This window comes from Fukomys damarensis, unplaced genomic scaffold, assembly GCF_012274545.1.
Source record: "Fukomys damarensis isolate Sample0158 unplaced genomic scaffold, DMR_v1.0_HiC HiC_scaffold_10, whole genome shotgun sequence".
In the NCBI taxonomy this organism is placed as follows: domain Eukaryota; kingdom Metazoa; phylum Chordata; class Mammalia; order Rodentia; family Bathyergidae; genus Fukomys; species Fukomys damarensis.
In genome coordinates, this window is record NW_022900922.1 from 476,052 (window position 1) to 491,374 (window position 15,323).

Below are 15,323 nucleotides of genomic sequence, written 5' to 3' on the forward strand. Positions count from 1 at the left end.
AAAAAAAAAAAAAAAAAAAAAAAATGCTTAGTGAGAGCTAAGCTTTTAAAAACAGATGCAGGAGGGCTGGGGGAGGGCTGGGGATTTAGCTCAGTGGTGCTGCCACCTGCCTTGTAAGCACAAGAACCTGAGTTCGATCCTCCATACCAAAAAAAACCAAAAAAACAAAAAAACAAAAACCAGATGCGGGCGGGGGGGGGGGACCAAAACAGATGGAAACATTTACCAGTAATAATACCTGTGGTATATCACAGAGTGCTTTTCTCTGATCTTTTGAAAACTATTCTTTGTAGTACTATACATGAATTTTTATTTTTAAGGCATTTGAAAACAAATCTCATTACATCCAAAAAAAAAAATCTATTATTGTTGGACAGGAAATGCCAGTGTCTGGGAGAAACAAGGACATCCGTGTGCAGGTCAGTAGGAGAAGCAGCAACCCCAGCTGTGTGTCCCACTGCACTGATTTATGGCCTGGTACCTCTATCTAAGGACCAAAGAAGTTTTTTGTATCTTAACACCTCCAAACTCTTCAGGCTTGCGATGTATTATGAAAATGGTCTGAATAGATTACAACTGATCAAAACTAAATCAAATAGGAAGATCCAATTTTTTATTTTTTGAAAAGAAAACTTGTTCCTCTTCACACCTTAGGTAATAGGTAGGCATTAAAGCATTGGTTTATTTGCCTTTTTTAAGAAACCATATTAGTCATTGAATGGCTTGAGGGCAATTTTATTTTTCAAGTTAATAGAAGCACTTATTTGTCAAGTTGTCAAGAGGTTGTCAGGTTCAAAAGAAATGTATCTTGGATATTTAAGAGAAAAAAATCTTCTGTTTGAAAAACCCATATGTATTCCAACTTTCAGATTTGTAAATTTATTTTGGATAACCTCTAACTGTACTTTTTGTTTATTCTGTTGCTGCATAGATATCTGGTGGTAATATTTTTATCAAATTGTAACTGTATAGGTTTTTAAAATAAAGACATTTTAGGCAAAAAAAATCCAAGTCTAATGAATTAGCTCTGAGCAGGGTTGAGAGTATAGCTCAAGGGTAGAGCGTGCACAAGGCCCTTGGTTTGATCCCAAGCATAGAAAGCAAAAATAGAAACCAGTGCCCTGCAAAACTCCAAAAATCAAAACAAAACAAAACAAAACCCTAAAAACAAACCAAAAAAACCTCTGTAAGAATATATTTCTAAGCCTGACATTTATACAATATCTTGAGAGCAAGTATCTTCAGGGATCAGACCAAAACTGCCACATACATTGTATCTTGCTATGGTTTAAAATAACAGTAGAGCCGGAGATTTAGCTCAGTGGCTCTGCTGCCTGTCTTGAAAGCGCAAGGACCCAAGTTTAATCCCCGGTACCAAAAAATAAATAAAAAATAAAAAAATAAAACAACAGTAATAACTAGGGTGGTAAGTAACAAGCTGTAATCATCATTTCATGGCAGTAAGAAAGTTCTATACTTTTTTATTTTTATTTTTTGGTACTGGGGATTGAACTTGGGTCCTTGTGCTTGCGAAGCAGGTGCTGGAACCACTGAGCTAAATCCCTGGCCCTACAGTTTTATACTTTTGCAAACACAGGAAAACTTACTTTAAAGGAAAAGTTGCTGCGCTACTGGAAAAATAATATTAAAATTATGTTTATGTTTTGTTTTGTTTGTGGTGAGGATTATATCCCACTGCCTTGCACGTTAGGCAAGTGCTCTACCACTGAGCTATACCCTAGCCCCAAACCAATGTTTCTGATATAAAAGAACATGTATTATTTAGTCAATACCTGATCGATTTCTTTCATCTTTAGCACTGATGTCAGCACCCAAGGATAAGAGAGTTTGAACTGCAGCTGTATGTCCTTCCTGAGTGTTGAAATACATTCATTACCACTGTGATGAGGACAGAAGCAAGTCTTTAGACACAAACTCTAGTACATACTCCTTCTCCTAAAACATTAACTCCTAAAGCTGAACTTTCCTACCTTAAAGAAAGCTCATTATATCATTCTCAATTATGGTATAATTCATTAAGTATATTGATAACATTTAATTATTGAGATACAGATTATCAATTTTGTAGACCGCATTACTGACCTAAGACAGTTGGATTTCCATCAAAATAAAGAGTATAAATCTTGCAGTTTTTACAGAACTCACAATTCCAAAACTTCCCGAGCAAATATACTCTTTGATAAAATCTTTAGAAGAGAGATAAATTGAAAAGACTGTAACTCCTTAGAAAAGACAATCCTGTTGCAGGCAGCATTATATATAAAGTAACTTAGACTCTTTATCCAGCCAGTTGGTGTGTTAGTATATAGTGAGAACAAAATCAAGGCTCAATTTTTCCATGGAGTAAACACTAGCTTTTCTCCCCCTATAGCCATGGATAAGATTCTTACTCTATCCTTACGTATCTCTCCACTTGCTCATAATGGGGAAATTAGACAGGAGAGTGCAGTTCATCAGAAAACAATGTATTCCTGCTTCTAGAAAAATAAGTAAAGGCAAGTGGACACTATATAATAAAGAGATACATTCAAGACTTTTAGCACTTAAAAAGGCTCCTTCTCTAGTGAAAAATTTTCGAACATCTTCAATGCTTTATACACTGGTGAGACCAGTAAATGCAAGTCTCTTGCCTCAGCTAAAGACCTTAACTTCTGAAATCCAAGGTAAGGATAAAGAGCTAGGAATTTTATACAATGGGTCTACACTATTCCTGAAAACAAAAATGTTAGGAAGGGGCATATGGGCCAGGCATTCCATAGAATAAAAGATTTTTTCAGTTTTTGCTTAGAAACAAAGGTTTCTACTGAAAGGGATATAGGACTTCCTAGAATTGTGACTTTTCAGGAGTATGGGTAATTTTTCCCATAAAGATGGAGCTAAAGGAAGCAGGACTACAGAGCTATCAATGGTGCAAAGTAAGCCTAAGTAAGAAGGAACACCATCAGAACAACAGACAAACCTTAGCTGCGTAATGAAGTGCTGTGAGACCGGTTGTTGCTGCTCTCACATCTACATTGGCGCCAAGATCCGACACCAAGAATCGGATGGCTTCAACCTGCCCAGTGACTGCTGCCTTGTGCAGAGCCTGGGCCCCCAGGCTATCCTCAGCTGAAGAGCAGGCCTGGGGGTGGAGGGAGAGAGAGAGGAGAGTACAGAAGCTACAAAGCATGGGTCCATATACCTCCACTGTCCATACACATTTCTCTGGGTAAAGCATACAGATTTTGTCTGATTTGCAAAGGATTGTAGCCAAAAATATAATTAGGAGCAGTACATCAACCTATGGTACCAGAAGAGCTACCAAGAGCAGTCTGTTATTATTAAAAGCATTACTGTCTACTAAGTAGGGAATTTGCTAGCCACTGTATGTACATGATATTATTTAGTCTTTGTAGGAACCTTCTGAAGAAATGAAATTTGTCTTATTTTACAGACGGGAATCACTGGTAAACACTGATGGTTAAAGAGATAAAGGGCCGCCCTGGGGGAACTTGGCAGAGCTGGGATTTGAAACCAGGATTTGAAGAATGATGTGTTCTGTTTATCCTGTGATCTAAGATTTGTAGGAAGAACTAAAGAAATAAAACAACTATTTCAATACCTTTTGTTTTTCGAGGAGCAGCCTTGCTACATCAATGTGACCGCACTGAATTGCATCCATGAAGGGGGTGACACCACAGCTGTCTCTGCAGTCTGGTTCATACTGGCACCTACAGCCAAAACCAAAAACAACTGCATGTGAACATTCACCACTTCAAACTCAAGGGACTGCTGATACTTGATCACCCAGGTACACTGTAAGCCTTACAGATGCTCTGGAGCTCTCTCCTTCTGCCCCGTCTCAGTATCTACACTGAGCTCTGTCTTTAGGACCTCTCTCCCCTCCTCTACCCCATCTGATGGCACTTTTGCTTTTCCACTTTCTTAAGCCGGAAGCTAAATGGTATTTGTTACTACTTTTCCCTTATCGCTCATAACCCAAACCTCTCCATTCTGTAGCCAAACTATGCACAACATCTATATCTTTCCCTCTGTCTCAGCTTTTACCCTTTAAGACCAAGTTAACTAGAAACAGCTTTGTAATGTTCATCTTGACGCCTGCCTGGCTCCATCATCTTCCATAGCAACCAATCCTTTTTCCAATATCAATGAAAAAATTCACTCCTGCTCAAAACATTTACCCACAGTCCAATTATTTAATTACAGGATGACAAAAACTTGTTTTTGCTAATTTTTATAATATGTTTAAATACTGCATTTTTTTCTGTGAGAAACTGAAAGTGGAAATAAGGACTAAAATGTACAACAGACAATGGGAAATGGGAAGAAAATGTTCAAATGAGAAGGTGAACAAGGGAGAAAGGAAAGAAGGGATCAGAAGAGAAGCAGGGCTATGAGGAAAAAGTGAGAACCAAGACACATCACGTAAAGGTGCAAGAGCCCAATGATGAATGTGACTGTACCGTGTACCTGAAAAGTACCAATAAACTCAATGAGAAAAAAGAAAACTGAAGGAAAAAATGGAAACAAAGCTTTTGTACATAAGAGGGGAGTGGGGAAAAAGCAAGACATATCATGCACTGGTACAAACTCCCTATGATGTCACCATTATGGATATCTAAAATGTATTGATAAAGATGCTTTTCTTAAAAAAATATAGTAGAGCCAGGGATTTAACTCAGTGGCACTGCACCTGCCTTGCAAATGCAAGGTCCTGAGTTCAATCACCGGTACTGGAAAAAAATAGTATAAAAACAATTTTATCAAATTGATTCAATAATTTTTCTGTGTATGGTGGATCTTAAAATCTTCAATCCAAACAAAATGTTACAATCTTTTCGTTTTTTTGTACTGGGGGTCAAACTCAGGTCCTTGTGCTTGCAAAGGCAGGGGGCAGAACCACTGAGCTAAATCCCTGGCCCTAAAATGTTACCATCTTGACAGTAGTATCTAATCTCTTTGCCGCTTCTTTTTGCATTATTACCTGTCTCTGAACAACATATGCACTGTCGTGTTGGCTTTTCCTTTTTCCTGTGGGTGGTATAATTTTAAGAAAATGATTACCCACTAAATGTAATGATGAAGACATTGATGATGGACATTCTGGTTGTCGTTTCGCTATCCTGCATTTTTCAATTATTTTGGTCTATTAGACTTTTTGAACACCCTTGTTTTGAATAAAAAACAAATGGGTTCCATATTATTTGGTCTAGAAGGTACATAAATATTTTATAATAATATTTTTTCCTTGCTTTTTGATTACAAGATAGCTTGTTAGATGTTGGTCAACTCTGTAAACATTACCCACAGAATTATTATAATCATGGACCATGACTGGAATTTTTAAATTTTTGTTTCTTGTTTCAAATTCTATCATTTGTGTATGATGAATAGTTGACATTAAAGAGATGTCTTGTCTTTTCACTTAATAACACAGACTTTTCCTCTCCAATATGCTAACATCTCTCCTCTTTCCCAGATTTTTCTTTTTCAGATCTTCGGGCAGTTCTTTGTTATTCAGTCTCAGTGACCCAGACATGTCCATTTTGTATTATAAAAGACTATCACTGAGTTCTGGAGAAGTATAAAAATTACATTTAATGTCCTCACAGTAAGTTTTTACAGATTATAGCACAAAATTAGTTTTTTTAACCAATAAAATAAACACGAATTAGTAAGAGAACCAAAATTTATTATTAGATTTCACTAGAAACAAACATCAAAGGCAAATATAACCTTCTAAATAAAAAAGTATGCAAAAAATAGTCAATATAAAACAAACAGGGCTGGGCATTTAGCTGTGTTCCACCTCCTGTCTTGCAAGCAAGCGCAAGGTCCTGAGTTCAATCCTCAGTACCAATAAAAAAAAACATAACAGACTTATGAGTGTATCTCATGCAGACGAGGATTGACTGGTTGAAAGGACACCTGCCTTTCCTCCTTTAACTTTGGTTGTCAGGTAAGTGGTACTTTGGTTCATGCACTTAATTCTTTCTACTATTCTGATTGCAGAATTCATTAATTTTTTTCATGGAAACAATTTAGGTACCACTATTTTATCTCAGCAAGGAGAAAAGTAACTAAGACACTGGGTTATAGGCTCCACTAGAGGAAGAACTGTGTATATTTTATCACCCAGATCCTTACATGTGAAGGCATTCAAAAAAGTTGTGTGTTAAATAAGGAAAAATATTTATAAATTTAAAGGCAACCCAAGTATGCTACCATTTGCAGCAGGCAAGTCCTCCATATGGCAGTGTTTTCAGGACTCAGTGCTAAGTGTCTTTTTCTAACTATATATTATCTCCTCGGGTCATACACTTGTGCATTTGTGCGTGTGTGTCTTTCTTGAGACAGCGTTACACTATATAATTCAGGCTGGCCTCATACTTGCGCTGATCTCTCCATCTCGTCCTCCTGAGTGCTGGGATTACAGGTATGTGCCACCATGCCCAGAATTCTCATACATTTCTCATTTCAAATGTCAGCTCTCGGTGTACAACCTTCACATGTGTCTTTGCCCCTGTGTCTCTAACCGCCTTACTAAGACGTCTGACGGGCACATGTCCAAGAGGGTAATGATCATCTTTCCCCAGAGCCGTTTAGTTTGCACTAATCAGTTCCCGGCAGTGCCACCAGCAGTACCACCCTGAAAAGCATCCTGTAAAATCTTCTTGCTTAGTTGCTGGACTGACTGTGCTGGGGTTTAAAACCGGGGCCTCATACATGTTAGGTAAATGCAATAGCACTGAGCTACGCCCCTAGCTCCCAGCGGGTGGTTTAGGTATTGAATGAATAGATACATGTTCAATGAATACAGGAATAGACAACTCTGTCACTAAATTCTGTCATGTTTCTCAATTATTTCAGCTTTATATTTTTTAAGTTGTCTGCCTATATTCTTTGCTTTTCTTTTGGAAGTTACACTTTTCTGAATGTTCAAGTCCTTTGTATGACACACATTAACTCCTTGTTATAATTAACACATCACTTCGCCCAATTTACAGTTTTGTTCTTACCTTGTAAGAAGCACCTTTACTGCTTCTAAACAGCCATGCATTGCTAGAAGAACAGAATTGGAAAATTAGAGTTTTTTTAATGCGTACATAAAATGCTTCATGGCTGGGATGTAGCTTGTTTTTGGTACATGCACAAGTCCCTGTGGGGGAAAAATTGTTTTTCCTGGCACTCCCCTCTGTCCCATTTTTTAGTTATGACTTACAGGAAGGAGTAACTGAAGTTGGTATGCTGTTACTTCTGAAAAAAATAAAATTTAACTGGGTAAGTGCTAAAGAATATTTTTACTTCACATATATACAGCCAAACATTTATTTTATCCTTATGAGCAAATTTTTTTCTTTGAGACAGGGTCTCACTATGCAGTTCAGGCTGGCCTTGAACTTATTATGTAGACCACATTGGTCTTGGATTCATGGTGCTCCTCCTGTCTCAGCCTCTCAAATGCTGGGATTATAGGCCTGTACCGACATGCCTGCTTCAAACTTTCAATCTTAACCTTATCTCTCCATTTTTGTGGTGCAAATCTCCAAGGCCAGTTTTTTTTCCAGGAAATAGGAAAATATTTTAAAAGCAACCCATGACAAAACCAGGAATTTAGTTTTCCTACTAAAAATAACTGTACTCAGTCAGGTGTGGAGGTGCATACTTATAATTCCAGCACTCAGGAGCTTAGGACATTGAGGCAGGAGGATCACCAAGTTCAAGGGCAACCTGGACTACACAGTGAGACCCTGTATCACTACAAAACAAAAAACTGTACTCAATAATAAAAATTTTCATTATCTGTCCTCCCCTATTTTGGGTGAATGGCAAGGTGCTGTTTTTCCAGGAGGGTGTGTATGTAAGGGGCTGAGCAAATAATTCATGAGCTACAGAATGTTTTTCTATTTACTTACAAAGTTTTACAAAGGATTCTTTGGTCCCTAAGTGCCAACTACGACTAGACGATAACTGGATGCATTTTTCTTAGACTATATGATAACAGAGGCATTGATTTTCAGAGAAACTAAAAGCTCTGTGTCCTCATTCAATGCATGACCTAGAAGACTAAAGATTACCTTTCATATTTCTTGTTCTGGACTCCTGAGTCCATTAATACACACTTTTCTCACAGCAATTTTGCTTTTCCCTAATTAAAAATAATCTGTACTTTGGTTTTTCTTCAGATCATATAAATCTTTCGGCTTTTAAAATAATCTAAAAATAGTTAATTCAGAATTAAAGATCACTACACCATGAAAACCAAACCCCAAATTTATATCTGACATTATCACTAAAAGAAACATAGCTGGGCCCGTGTTTGTAATGAAATTTAAATGTAGATCACTGTGATGTTAGAAAGGATATGAAGAAATACTTTTCTTCCCCTCCCGCTTTTAGTAACAACATGAAAATGATACAATAGAAAGAACAAGCTATTCTGTGCTCATTACGTATAAAGCAGTGGTCTGCAACCTTCTTGGCACCAGGGACCGGTTTAATGGAAGACAATTTTTCTACTGATAGGGATAGGAGTGGGTGGAATGGTTTCGGGATGATTTGAAGGAATGCACAGCCTAGATCCATTGCATGTGCAGTTTGCTTCAGGGTTTGTGCTTCTATGAGACTCTGATGCTGTTGACCTGAACTCCAGTGGTAGCGCAATTGACTGAGGTAATATGTGCTGAGGAGTGACTGTAAATACAGATAAAGCTTTGCAGGCTCCCTCCTCCTACTGGGCAGCCCTCTGTAACCATGTTCCTTAAATCCTACAAGGACAGTGGATCATTACCGTCATTATTTTGCTAATGAAGAAACTTGTTCAAGGAAGAGACCAAGTTTTTTGTTCAAGGTCCAAGACTTTGTAAGGAACAGAATGAGCTTACTAACTAGGGAGGGTAAGACAGAGAGGCACGAAACATGAACTAGCATAAGAAGGACATGCTAGCCAAGTTGCAGTAGCTTTAGAAACTAATGGTCTGCCAAAAGACCCAAGGATGTTCTTATTCCTTGTCCTCCATTTCTCCAATTCCTTCATTTCTTCACAGGTGACTTGAACACGTGTGAAGCAGGCTGCACACGTATGCTGCATACTTACAGAGCTGCAGGCTGTACCTGCAGTGTGCAGAGGGGTTCTTCTAATTTTGCTCTCTGTCTTCCAGGCATCCGGGCAAACAGTGAGCAAGTACTGGAGGATCAGAGGGTCCCCTTCTCGGCTGGCAATGTGGAAACTGTTCCAGCCATCTTTGTTCTTCAGAAGTGGATTGGCACCGTGTCCCACAAGGTCCTGGATCACCTCGAGATTCTTTCTTGTGCAAGCCATCATCAGAGGAGTCCTAAAGCCAAGGAGGACAAGCCAATCAGATGCAAGACTGCTGACAGGAGAAGGGAGGGCCAAGTCTCCTGGAAATGCACATGCTTGACACAAGATGGAAAACCTACAGAATCGGTGTCTGGGAGGCAGTAAAACAGCTTTAGCAGCTTCTTTGCTTGACATGAGGATCTGGTGGGAAAAACAAGGGAAAAATGATAGTGTACCTTTAGGAGAGAGTTCCTGGGGGACAAAACCACATGAGTCTGGTTAGGAACGAATGGGGACAGAGCTAATAAAAATGATCGACGACTCTCAAGTCTATTTTTCTACCATGTGAGGAAGATGTATTTCATTTAACTTATAGGAGTCTCTTGGGCCAGGGATTTAGCTCAGTGGTACTGTGCCTGTCTCACAAGCTCAAGGTCCTGAGTTCAATCCAGGTAAGCACAAAAAAACAAACAAAAAAAACCTATGAGTGTCTCTAGTAACTGTATGAGCCTCTCCCTTACAGGGCTGGGCATGGAATCCAGGGCCTTGTGCATGCTAGGCACAGTATATCACACCAGGCTACACACACCTCTCCTCTGTTTCTTACTCACAGATCAGGAATCACTTGAAGGCAGGCATTTCGTTATGTTATAAGCCTTAAAAGGTTCACAATTTCTAAGAAAGCAGACATAGTACTAAACATGATGTCAACCTAATAAACCAAATGGGATGGATTTGTGTGATAACAAAGCATCTTGATCGTGGTGGTGGTTACCCCAAGACCACACACGTGGTAACAGCGCATAGTGCTCTACACACACTTGCAAGTGTAACTGCTAAAACTCTAATCACGTAGATTGTACTACTGTCAAAGCAATGGAACTGGTGCAATAGTCACTTAGCTAGATGGCCCCAGAAGAACATCACATTCTTGAGTATAATTTACTGATTATATTGTTTGGTTACATTTTCTTCTGTCTCACAAAGGCAAGTGATTGCTTCTTCCAAAGAATTAACCCCCAAACGGTAGGAAGGGTGGAGAAGGTCGAGCCCGCTGTTGAGCAGGCCTGGACAGAGAACTAGGAGCTGAGAAAAGCTATGGTGTAGAAGGGGAATGGTTGACACAGTACATGAAAATCTAGTTCAGCAGCAAGTGGGGAGGTGGGCTGTCGTTCAGGATCCACCTACCAATCGGCCTTCTTCAGGCAGTCCACCGCCACCCCTCGGTCCAGCAGGTAGCGCACGCAGTCTCGGTGTCCCATGGAGGCAGCTTCGTGCAGAGGCCTCTTGTAGTCTCGGTTGGTGGCCTCGATGTCCATGCCCCAGGCTTCGACCAGATAGGTTAGGATGTCCCGGCGCCCGTGGCGGGCAGCACAATGGAGGAGGGTGTCTCCTGCCAGACCCCGGCAGCCCCCAGCGGCCTGCAGCTCCTCCTGCAGGGCTCGCAGCCGGCCCTCTTGCACTAGCCTGAAGAGGCGCCTTGGGTCGCCGGGCGTGGCCATCACCTTAGGCCAGGCCCGGAGCGAGAGGGAGGGACTTCGAGTCCCAGCAGTCCGCGGCAGGGTCCGGGACACCAGTGGGCTGGGCGAAACGGGCCGGAGGCGAGGGCTTCCACTTCCTGCTCGAGACCCTCCTGCCGGATGCCCCGCCCTCGGCCCGATCACGCCCTTTGCCCTGAGGTGGGCGAATCCTCGGACTCTGGAGCCGGGTGGAAGTTCTTAGGGGGCGGGAGGGCAGCCGGTGGTGAGCACACGGGTGGGCGCTCTTGCCTCGCAGCCCGGGGTACGTGGGTGAATGTGCTATCCCGGAGCGGCCACTCGGACAGGAGTGCTTTGAGCTGAGACGAAGCAGTGTTCCAGGGCTCCACTTCGTCCTCACCGAAAGGTAGTCATCCCCTTCCCTATCGCCGCCGACACCTCAACCCCACTGGAGGACCCGGGCAGCTCTGTGGAACTCTGGGAAAGTTTCTCCGCGTCTCTTCCGCGCGGGCGGGGCGTGGCTCGTTAGTAGCGACCACGCCCCCGCCAGTAGCGTGTTCTGATTGGCCTCAGGGGCTGTCCGTCAGCACTTGCCTTCCGGCTGCGCGTGTCTATTGGGCTCGGAGGCTGTCCGTCAGCGCCCGCCGAGGGTGCTTCCCTGGGTTGCAGCGGGGCGGAGCTCGCAGAGGAAGTCTGCTGAGGTCTCAGTTTTCGGTCGGGCCGAAGGAGGAGCTTGCAGCCAGGGCGGCTGGGCAGGGCGGCCGCATCGGCGACCAGAGGCCGGGTTCGGAGCGCCATAGTGCGTGAGACCTTAGGCATAGCAGGGAGTGCGGGCGGGTGTAGGCCGGGTGGGAAACTTACTGTTCCAGGCCCACTGCTGGGGTCCCAGCCTCGGGGGTGCGGCCCGGGCCCGTGGTGGGTGTGGGGCTCGACCGGGGCGGGCTGTGCACTGAGAAGGCCGGGGCGCCCGTGAACTCCAGCGGAGCTTGCGTCCTTCCGCTCCTCCCTGAGGCCCACGACCGGGCCGGCCCATTCGAGGTTTCTCGGAGGCTGGCAAAAAAGCGAGAGAAGGCTCTGGCTGTTGGCAAGCCAGGCTTTCCTACCCCGATGTTTTGACCTTGGGCAAGTCATTTTATGCTACTCTCGCCCTCTTTTCATTGGTTGTCACCCTCCCCCTTACCTGAAAACAAGAAGATTAAGGTGATCAAGGGAAAGCATTGGGCTTTTGAGGGATTGGTTGAGATCTGAACGAGCCGTTTGTGGTGATGGAAGAGATTAATTAGGTTAGGTGTCGGTTTCCTTACCCGACTTTATGAGGAACTGGTAGTCATTTAACCTCTTGGTGTTTTAGTTCTTTGGGGAGGTATGGGGAATCTGTCAGGCCTAGAAACAATTACCTTTTACATTTCGTATTGCACTCTAGTTTATGAAGCACTTGACATTAATGATCTAATCCACAAGCAATTCTGTAAGGAAGGCATCCTTCTAGGTTCACAGGCGGAGAAATTAAGGTCTAATGAAGTTAGTTCATGAAAAACGGGTGGAATCATGATAATAAGTCTGTTTTACTAATAAGCTGGTTCTACTTGGTTAAGTTACTTGGTGGTGTAGTCACTGGGGACAAACCTAGGTGCAAGTGTCAAGTTTTTCGACGTTTATCGTTTATTGTATCTTAAAACCCCAGAAGTAAGGAAGATATAAAAAGTGCATTGTTAAAAAATGCACTGTTTTAGAACATGCCAAGCAGTGTTCTTCCTGTTGGCTGTTGTAGACAGGGAATACAGAAAATTGAGGCATTTAATAGCTTAACATTTTCTGCATCCTCTCCATCCTGCTCCTCTCCACCTCTTTGTCCCATTCTAACTACAAGTGACCCCGTTATTTGTTGCCTTATATCTCCGGTTTCCGTTTTTGTGTTTTTTTTTTTTTTTTTTTTTTTTTTAAGAAAATTGAGACAAGGTGCCCAATAATACACGAAATCCAGGATAAACGGTTGTTTAATCGGTGTCTAGGCCCTGCTTCTGCTCTCTGCTTAATGAACTTGCTTGGGTTTATATCCTCTTTTAGGTAACTAGGTAGTGAATAGAGTGTGAGTGATAATGTATGCGAATCAGTCTCCTAGGCTGTGTGGTTTTTCTAGTGCAAAGCCTACTCTGGAGGGTGGGAGGTCTGCAGTAAGTTAATTCATGGAGCTCTTCCTGGGGTGTCTCTCCCCCCCCCCCGCCCCCATTGGGCCGCCCATTTCTTTTGTGCAGGCTTAGCAGTTTGTGGTCTGGCCCTTACTAGTTTACTTCCCATGGAGTTGTCCTTACTGTTGTGATTTGATACTTGGCTGGCTTTCCTTGTTTTGTATTTTTTGAGTATGTAGCATTTAGCTGTGGTCATTGGGGTACTGATTATTTGACACATTTCCTGATTCGTGAATACAGCCAACTATTCCGCTTCAAATTCTGATTTTAGATGTGTTGCCATCTTCATTTTTTCTGCTTATCATATCCTTCCTAGGCTGGCTTTTATTTGGAAACTGAATTTAGATTCTGTCTTTGCTTTCTGGCTGTATTTCCTAATTCCTAGAAATCTATCTCTCACCAAAGCATCTCAAATTATTTTCAAACTGGGATTTTAAGCCTCCCCATCCATGAAAAATTGATTAAGTGAGCCAGGTGTGGTAGCACCTGCCTGTATTTCCAGCACTCAGGCTAAGGCAGGAGGATCTTAAGTTTGCAGCCAGCTCAGGTGACATTTTAAATTCAAGGCCAACCGTAGACTTCATGGCAAGATCCTGTCTTAATTTTCCAAATGATTAAAACAAAAACACTTTCTTCTTTATTCTTAATGGTTGGTGATATCATCATTCTTACTATTCTAACTAGAAGTGTCAGTTATCCGTGCTGTTTTTTATATTGTTAAAAAAGAAACAACAACAACAACAACAACAACAACAAAACCCAACTCGTTGATAGTCACCTCTTTTCTGAGTTTCTGCCGTTCTCAAGTCTTTGCCATCTTTAACCTAGATCAGTACCAGGACTTGCTCACTTATTTTTCTGACAATCTCCATGTTTATCTAAATTTGTGTAATGACCCTGCTTAAGAAGTGCACAACACTCTGAAATGCCCACAAAACAAAGGCCAATGGCACTAGTTAAAGAACCTTTGCAGTTTGTGGCTCCAAGTTCATTCCCAGCCTTGTTTTCCATCATTTCCTATTGGTGACTTATGTTCTGTTGAATCCCACCTACTACACCAGTGTTTTACTATGCTTCTATGGTGTTTTTGTTTGTTTGTTTTTTGAGAAAGGGTCTTGATACATCATTCAGACTGGCCTTGAACTGACAATGGAGCCCAGGCTAGCCTTGAACTCAATGTGATCCTCCTGCCTCAGCCTTCTAAATGCTGGGATCAGAGGCATGCATTAACATGCCCAGCCTACTTACGTGTTTTTGCATATGCAGTGTTTTTCTTCTGCCTTAGTCTTATTCATCTTTTAAAGCTCAACTCTTCCTAAAACCTTTTCCAACTTTATGCATTTTTCTTTACTACCATAGTACTTTGTGCATGTATTTATGTAGCAGTTATATTGCTTGATGTTTAGTAATTTGTGTTCGTTTTGGTAGCTGCCTTATGGTCAGGCTTATTCATTTTTGTATTCTCAATGCCTGTAATAGCACTTAGCACCAAAAATACCATACAGAAATCCCTCGTGGAGTTTATAATAAATCTGGGACATAGTAAATACACAAAATGGTTGTGGAGTGAATTAATAGTAGAAAAAGCCTTTCAGATATATAAAGATATATTCTAGACAGCAGTGATCTTTTCTTTGCTTTTCTCTCATTATTCCTTTCCTTTAATGAGGAACATACAGAGTAAACTGCCCAACCCATCCTTGCTTTTTCTGATAATTGAATGTTTGCAAGGAAGTAGCTATTTCATGGTGTTAGATTTGGGAAAGATTGAGCCTACTAGTTTGGACCCTGGGTTTAGAGAGAAGCAGGATGTGGTCGCTGGCAGGGACCTGGTCTTACATCAAGAGTGAATGCTAAAGAGTGAAGAGAGAGCTGCATTATGTTCTCTTTCTGAGTTGTTTTGTTTTAGAGCTAATGAAGACAAAATATTCCGATGTTTCTTCACTTTAAGTCGTAGTTTTCTTGTTGCTGAGACAAGAATACTTGACACCCAAAGTTAAAGGAGGAAGGGTTTATTATGGCTCATAGTTTGTAGAGGTTTCAATTTGTAGTTGGTTGCTCCAAGGGAGGGTGGCAGGGCAGAAGGGCATCACAGAGGAGAAGCAGTCCATGGCAGGGTAGAGTAGGCAGAGAGCAGCAAGCAGCAAGTGACAAGCAAGCACAGCAGTTCTTTCTGTCCACTGTATTCTATCCAGGGTGCAGGCCCTCAGAGTGGGCCACACGCACACCTAGGGAGGGTCCTTCCATTATCCATGCCCAGAACTGCCAGCCCGGTCAGTGGACTAATTTAGTAATCACACGCCCTTAACCCTAGCATCATACACTCTAGATCCA

The 15,323-nt window shown here is 41.9% G+C and overlaps 2 protein-coding genes across 17 annotated transcripts in view; one reads left to right on the forward strand and one right to left on the reverse strand.

The window, feature by feature from the left end:
• The window catches only part of Ankrd16 (ankyrin repeat domain 16), a 30,792-nt gene extending 19,907 nt beyond the window's left edge, over positions 1-10,885 (reverse strand). For 7 of the 12 annotated variants that reach the window (XR_779651.3, XR_779652.3, XR_004516478.1 and 4 more), the window contains exons 1-6: positions 10,511-10,885; positions 9,136-9,356; positions 7,041-7,083; positions 3,623-3,731; positions 2,981-3,142; positions 1,794-1,872 (exon numbers count right to left, since the gene is read on the reverse strand). Coding sequence is in view for 9 of the 12 variants with exons in the window: in XM_010621415.3 (XP_010619717.1) it covers positions 1,794-1,872; positions 2,981-3,142; positions 3,623-3,731; positions 7,041-7,083; positions 9,136-9,356; positions 10,511-10,824 (928 nt within the window). In the remaining 3 variants the exon portion in view is untranslated. Of the gene's footprint in view, positions 1-1,793; positions 1,900-2,980; positions 3,143-3,622; positions 3,732-7,040; positions 7,084-7,243; positions 7,332-9,118; positions 9,357-9,462; positions 9,524-10,510 lie in introns of those variants that run through there. The other 5 variants (XM_033761803.1, XM_033761802.1, XM_010621419.3 and 2 more) reach the window with 5 other exon arrangements.
• Positions 10,886-11,013: 128 nt separating this feature from the next.
• The window catches only part of Fbh1 (F-box DNA helicase 1), a 45,257-nt gene continuing 40,947 nt past the window's right edge, over positions 11,014-15,323 (forward strand). For 3 of the 5 annotated variants that reach the window (XM_010621421.3, XM_019207098.2, XM_010621424.3), the window contains exon 1: positions 11,475-11,599. In XM_010621421.3, coding sequence (XP_010619723.1) covers position 11,599 — 1 coding nt within the window. In that variant the 5' untranslated portion in view covers positions 11,475-11,598. Of the gene's footprint in view, positions 11,207-11,473; positions 11,600-15,323 lie in introns of those variants that run through there. The other 2 variants (XM_010621425.3, XM_010621428.3) reach the window with 2 other exon arrangements.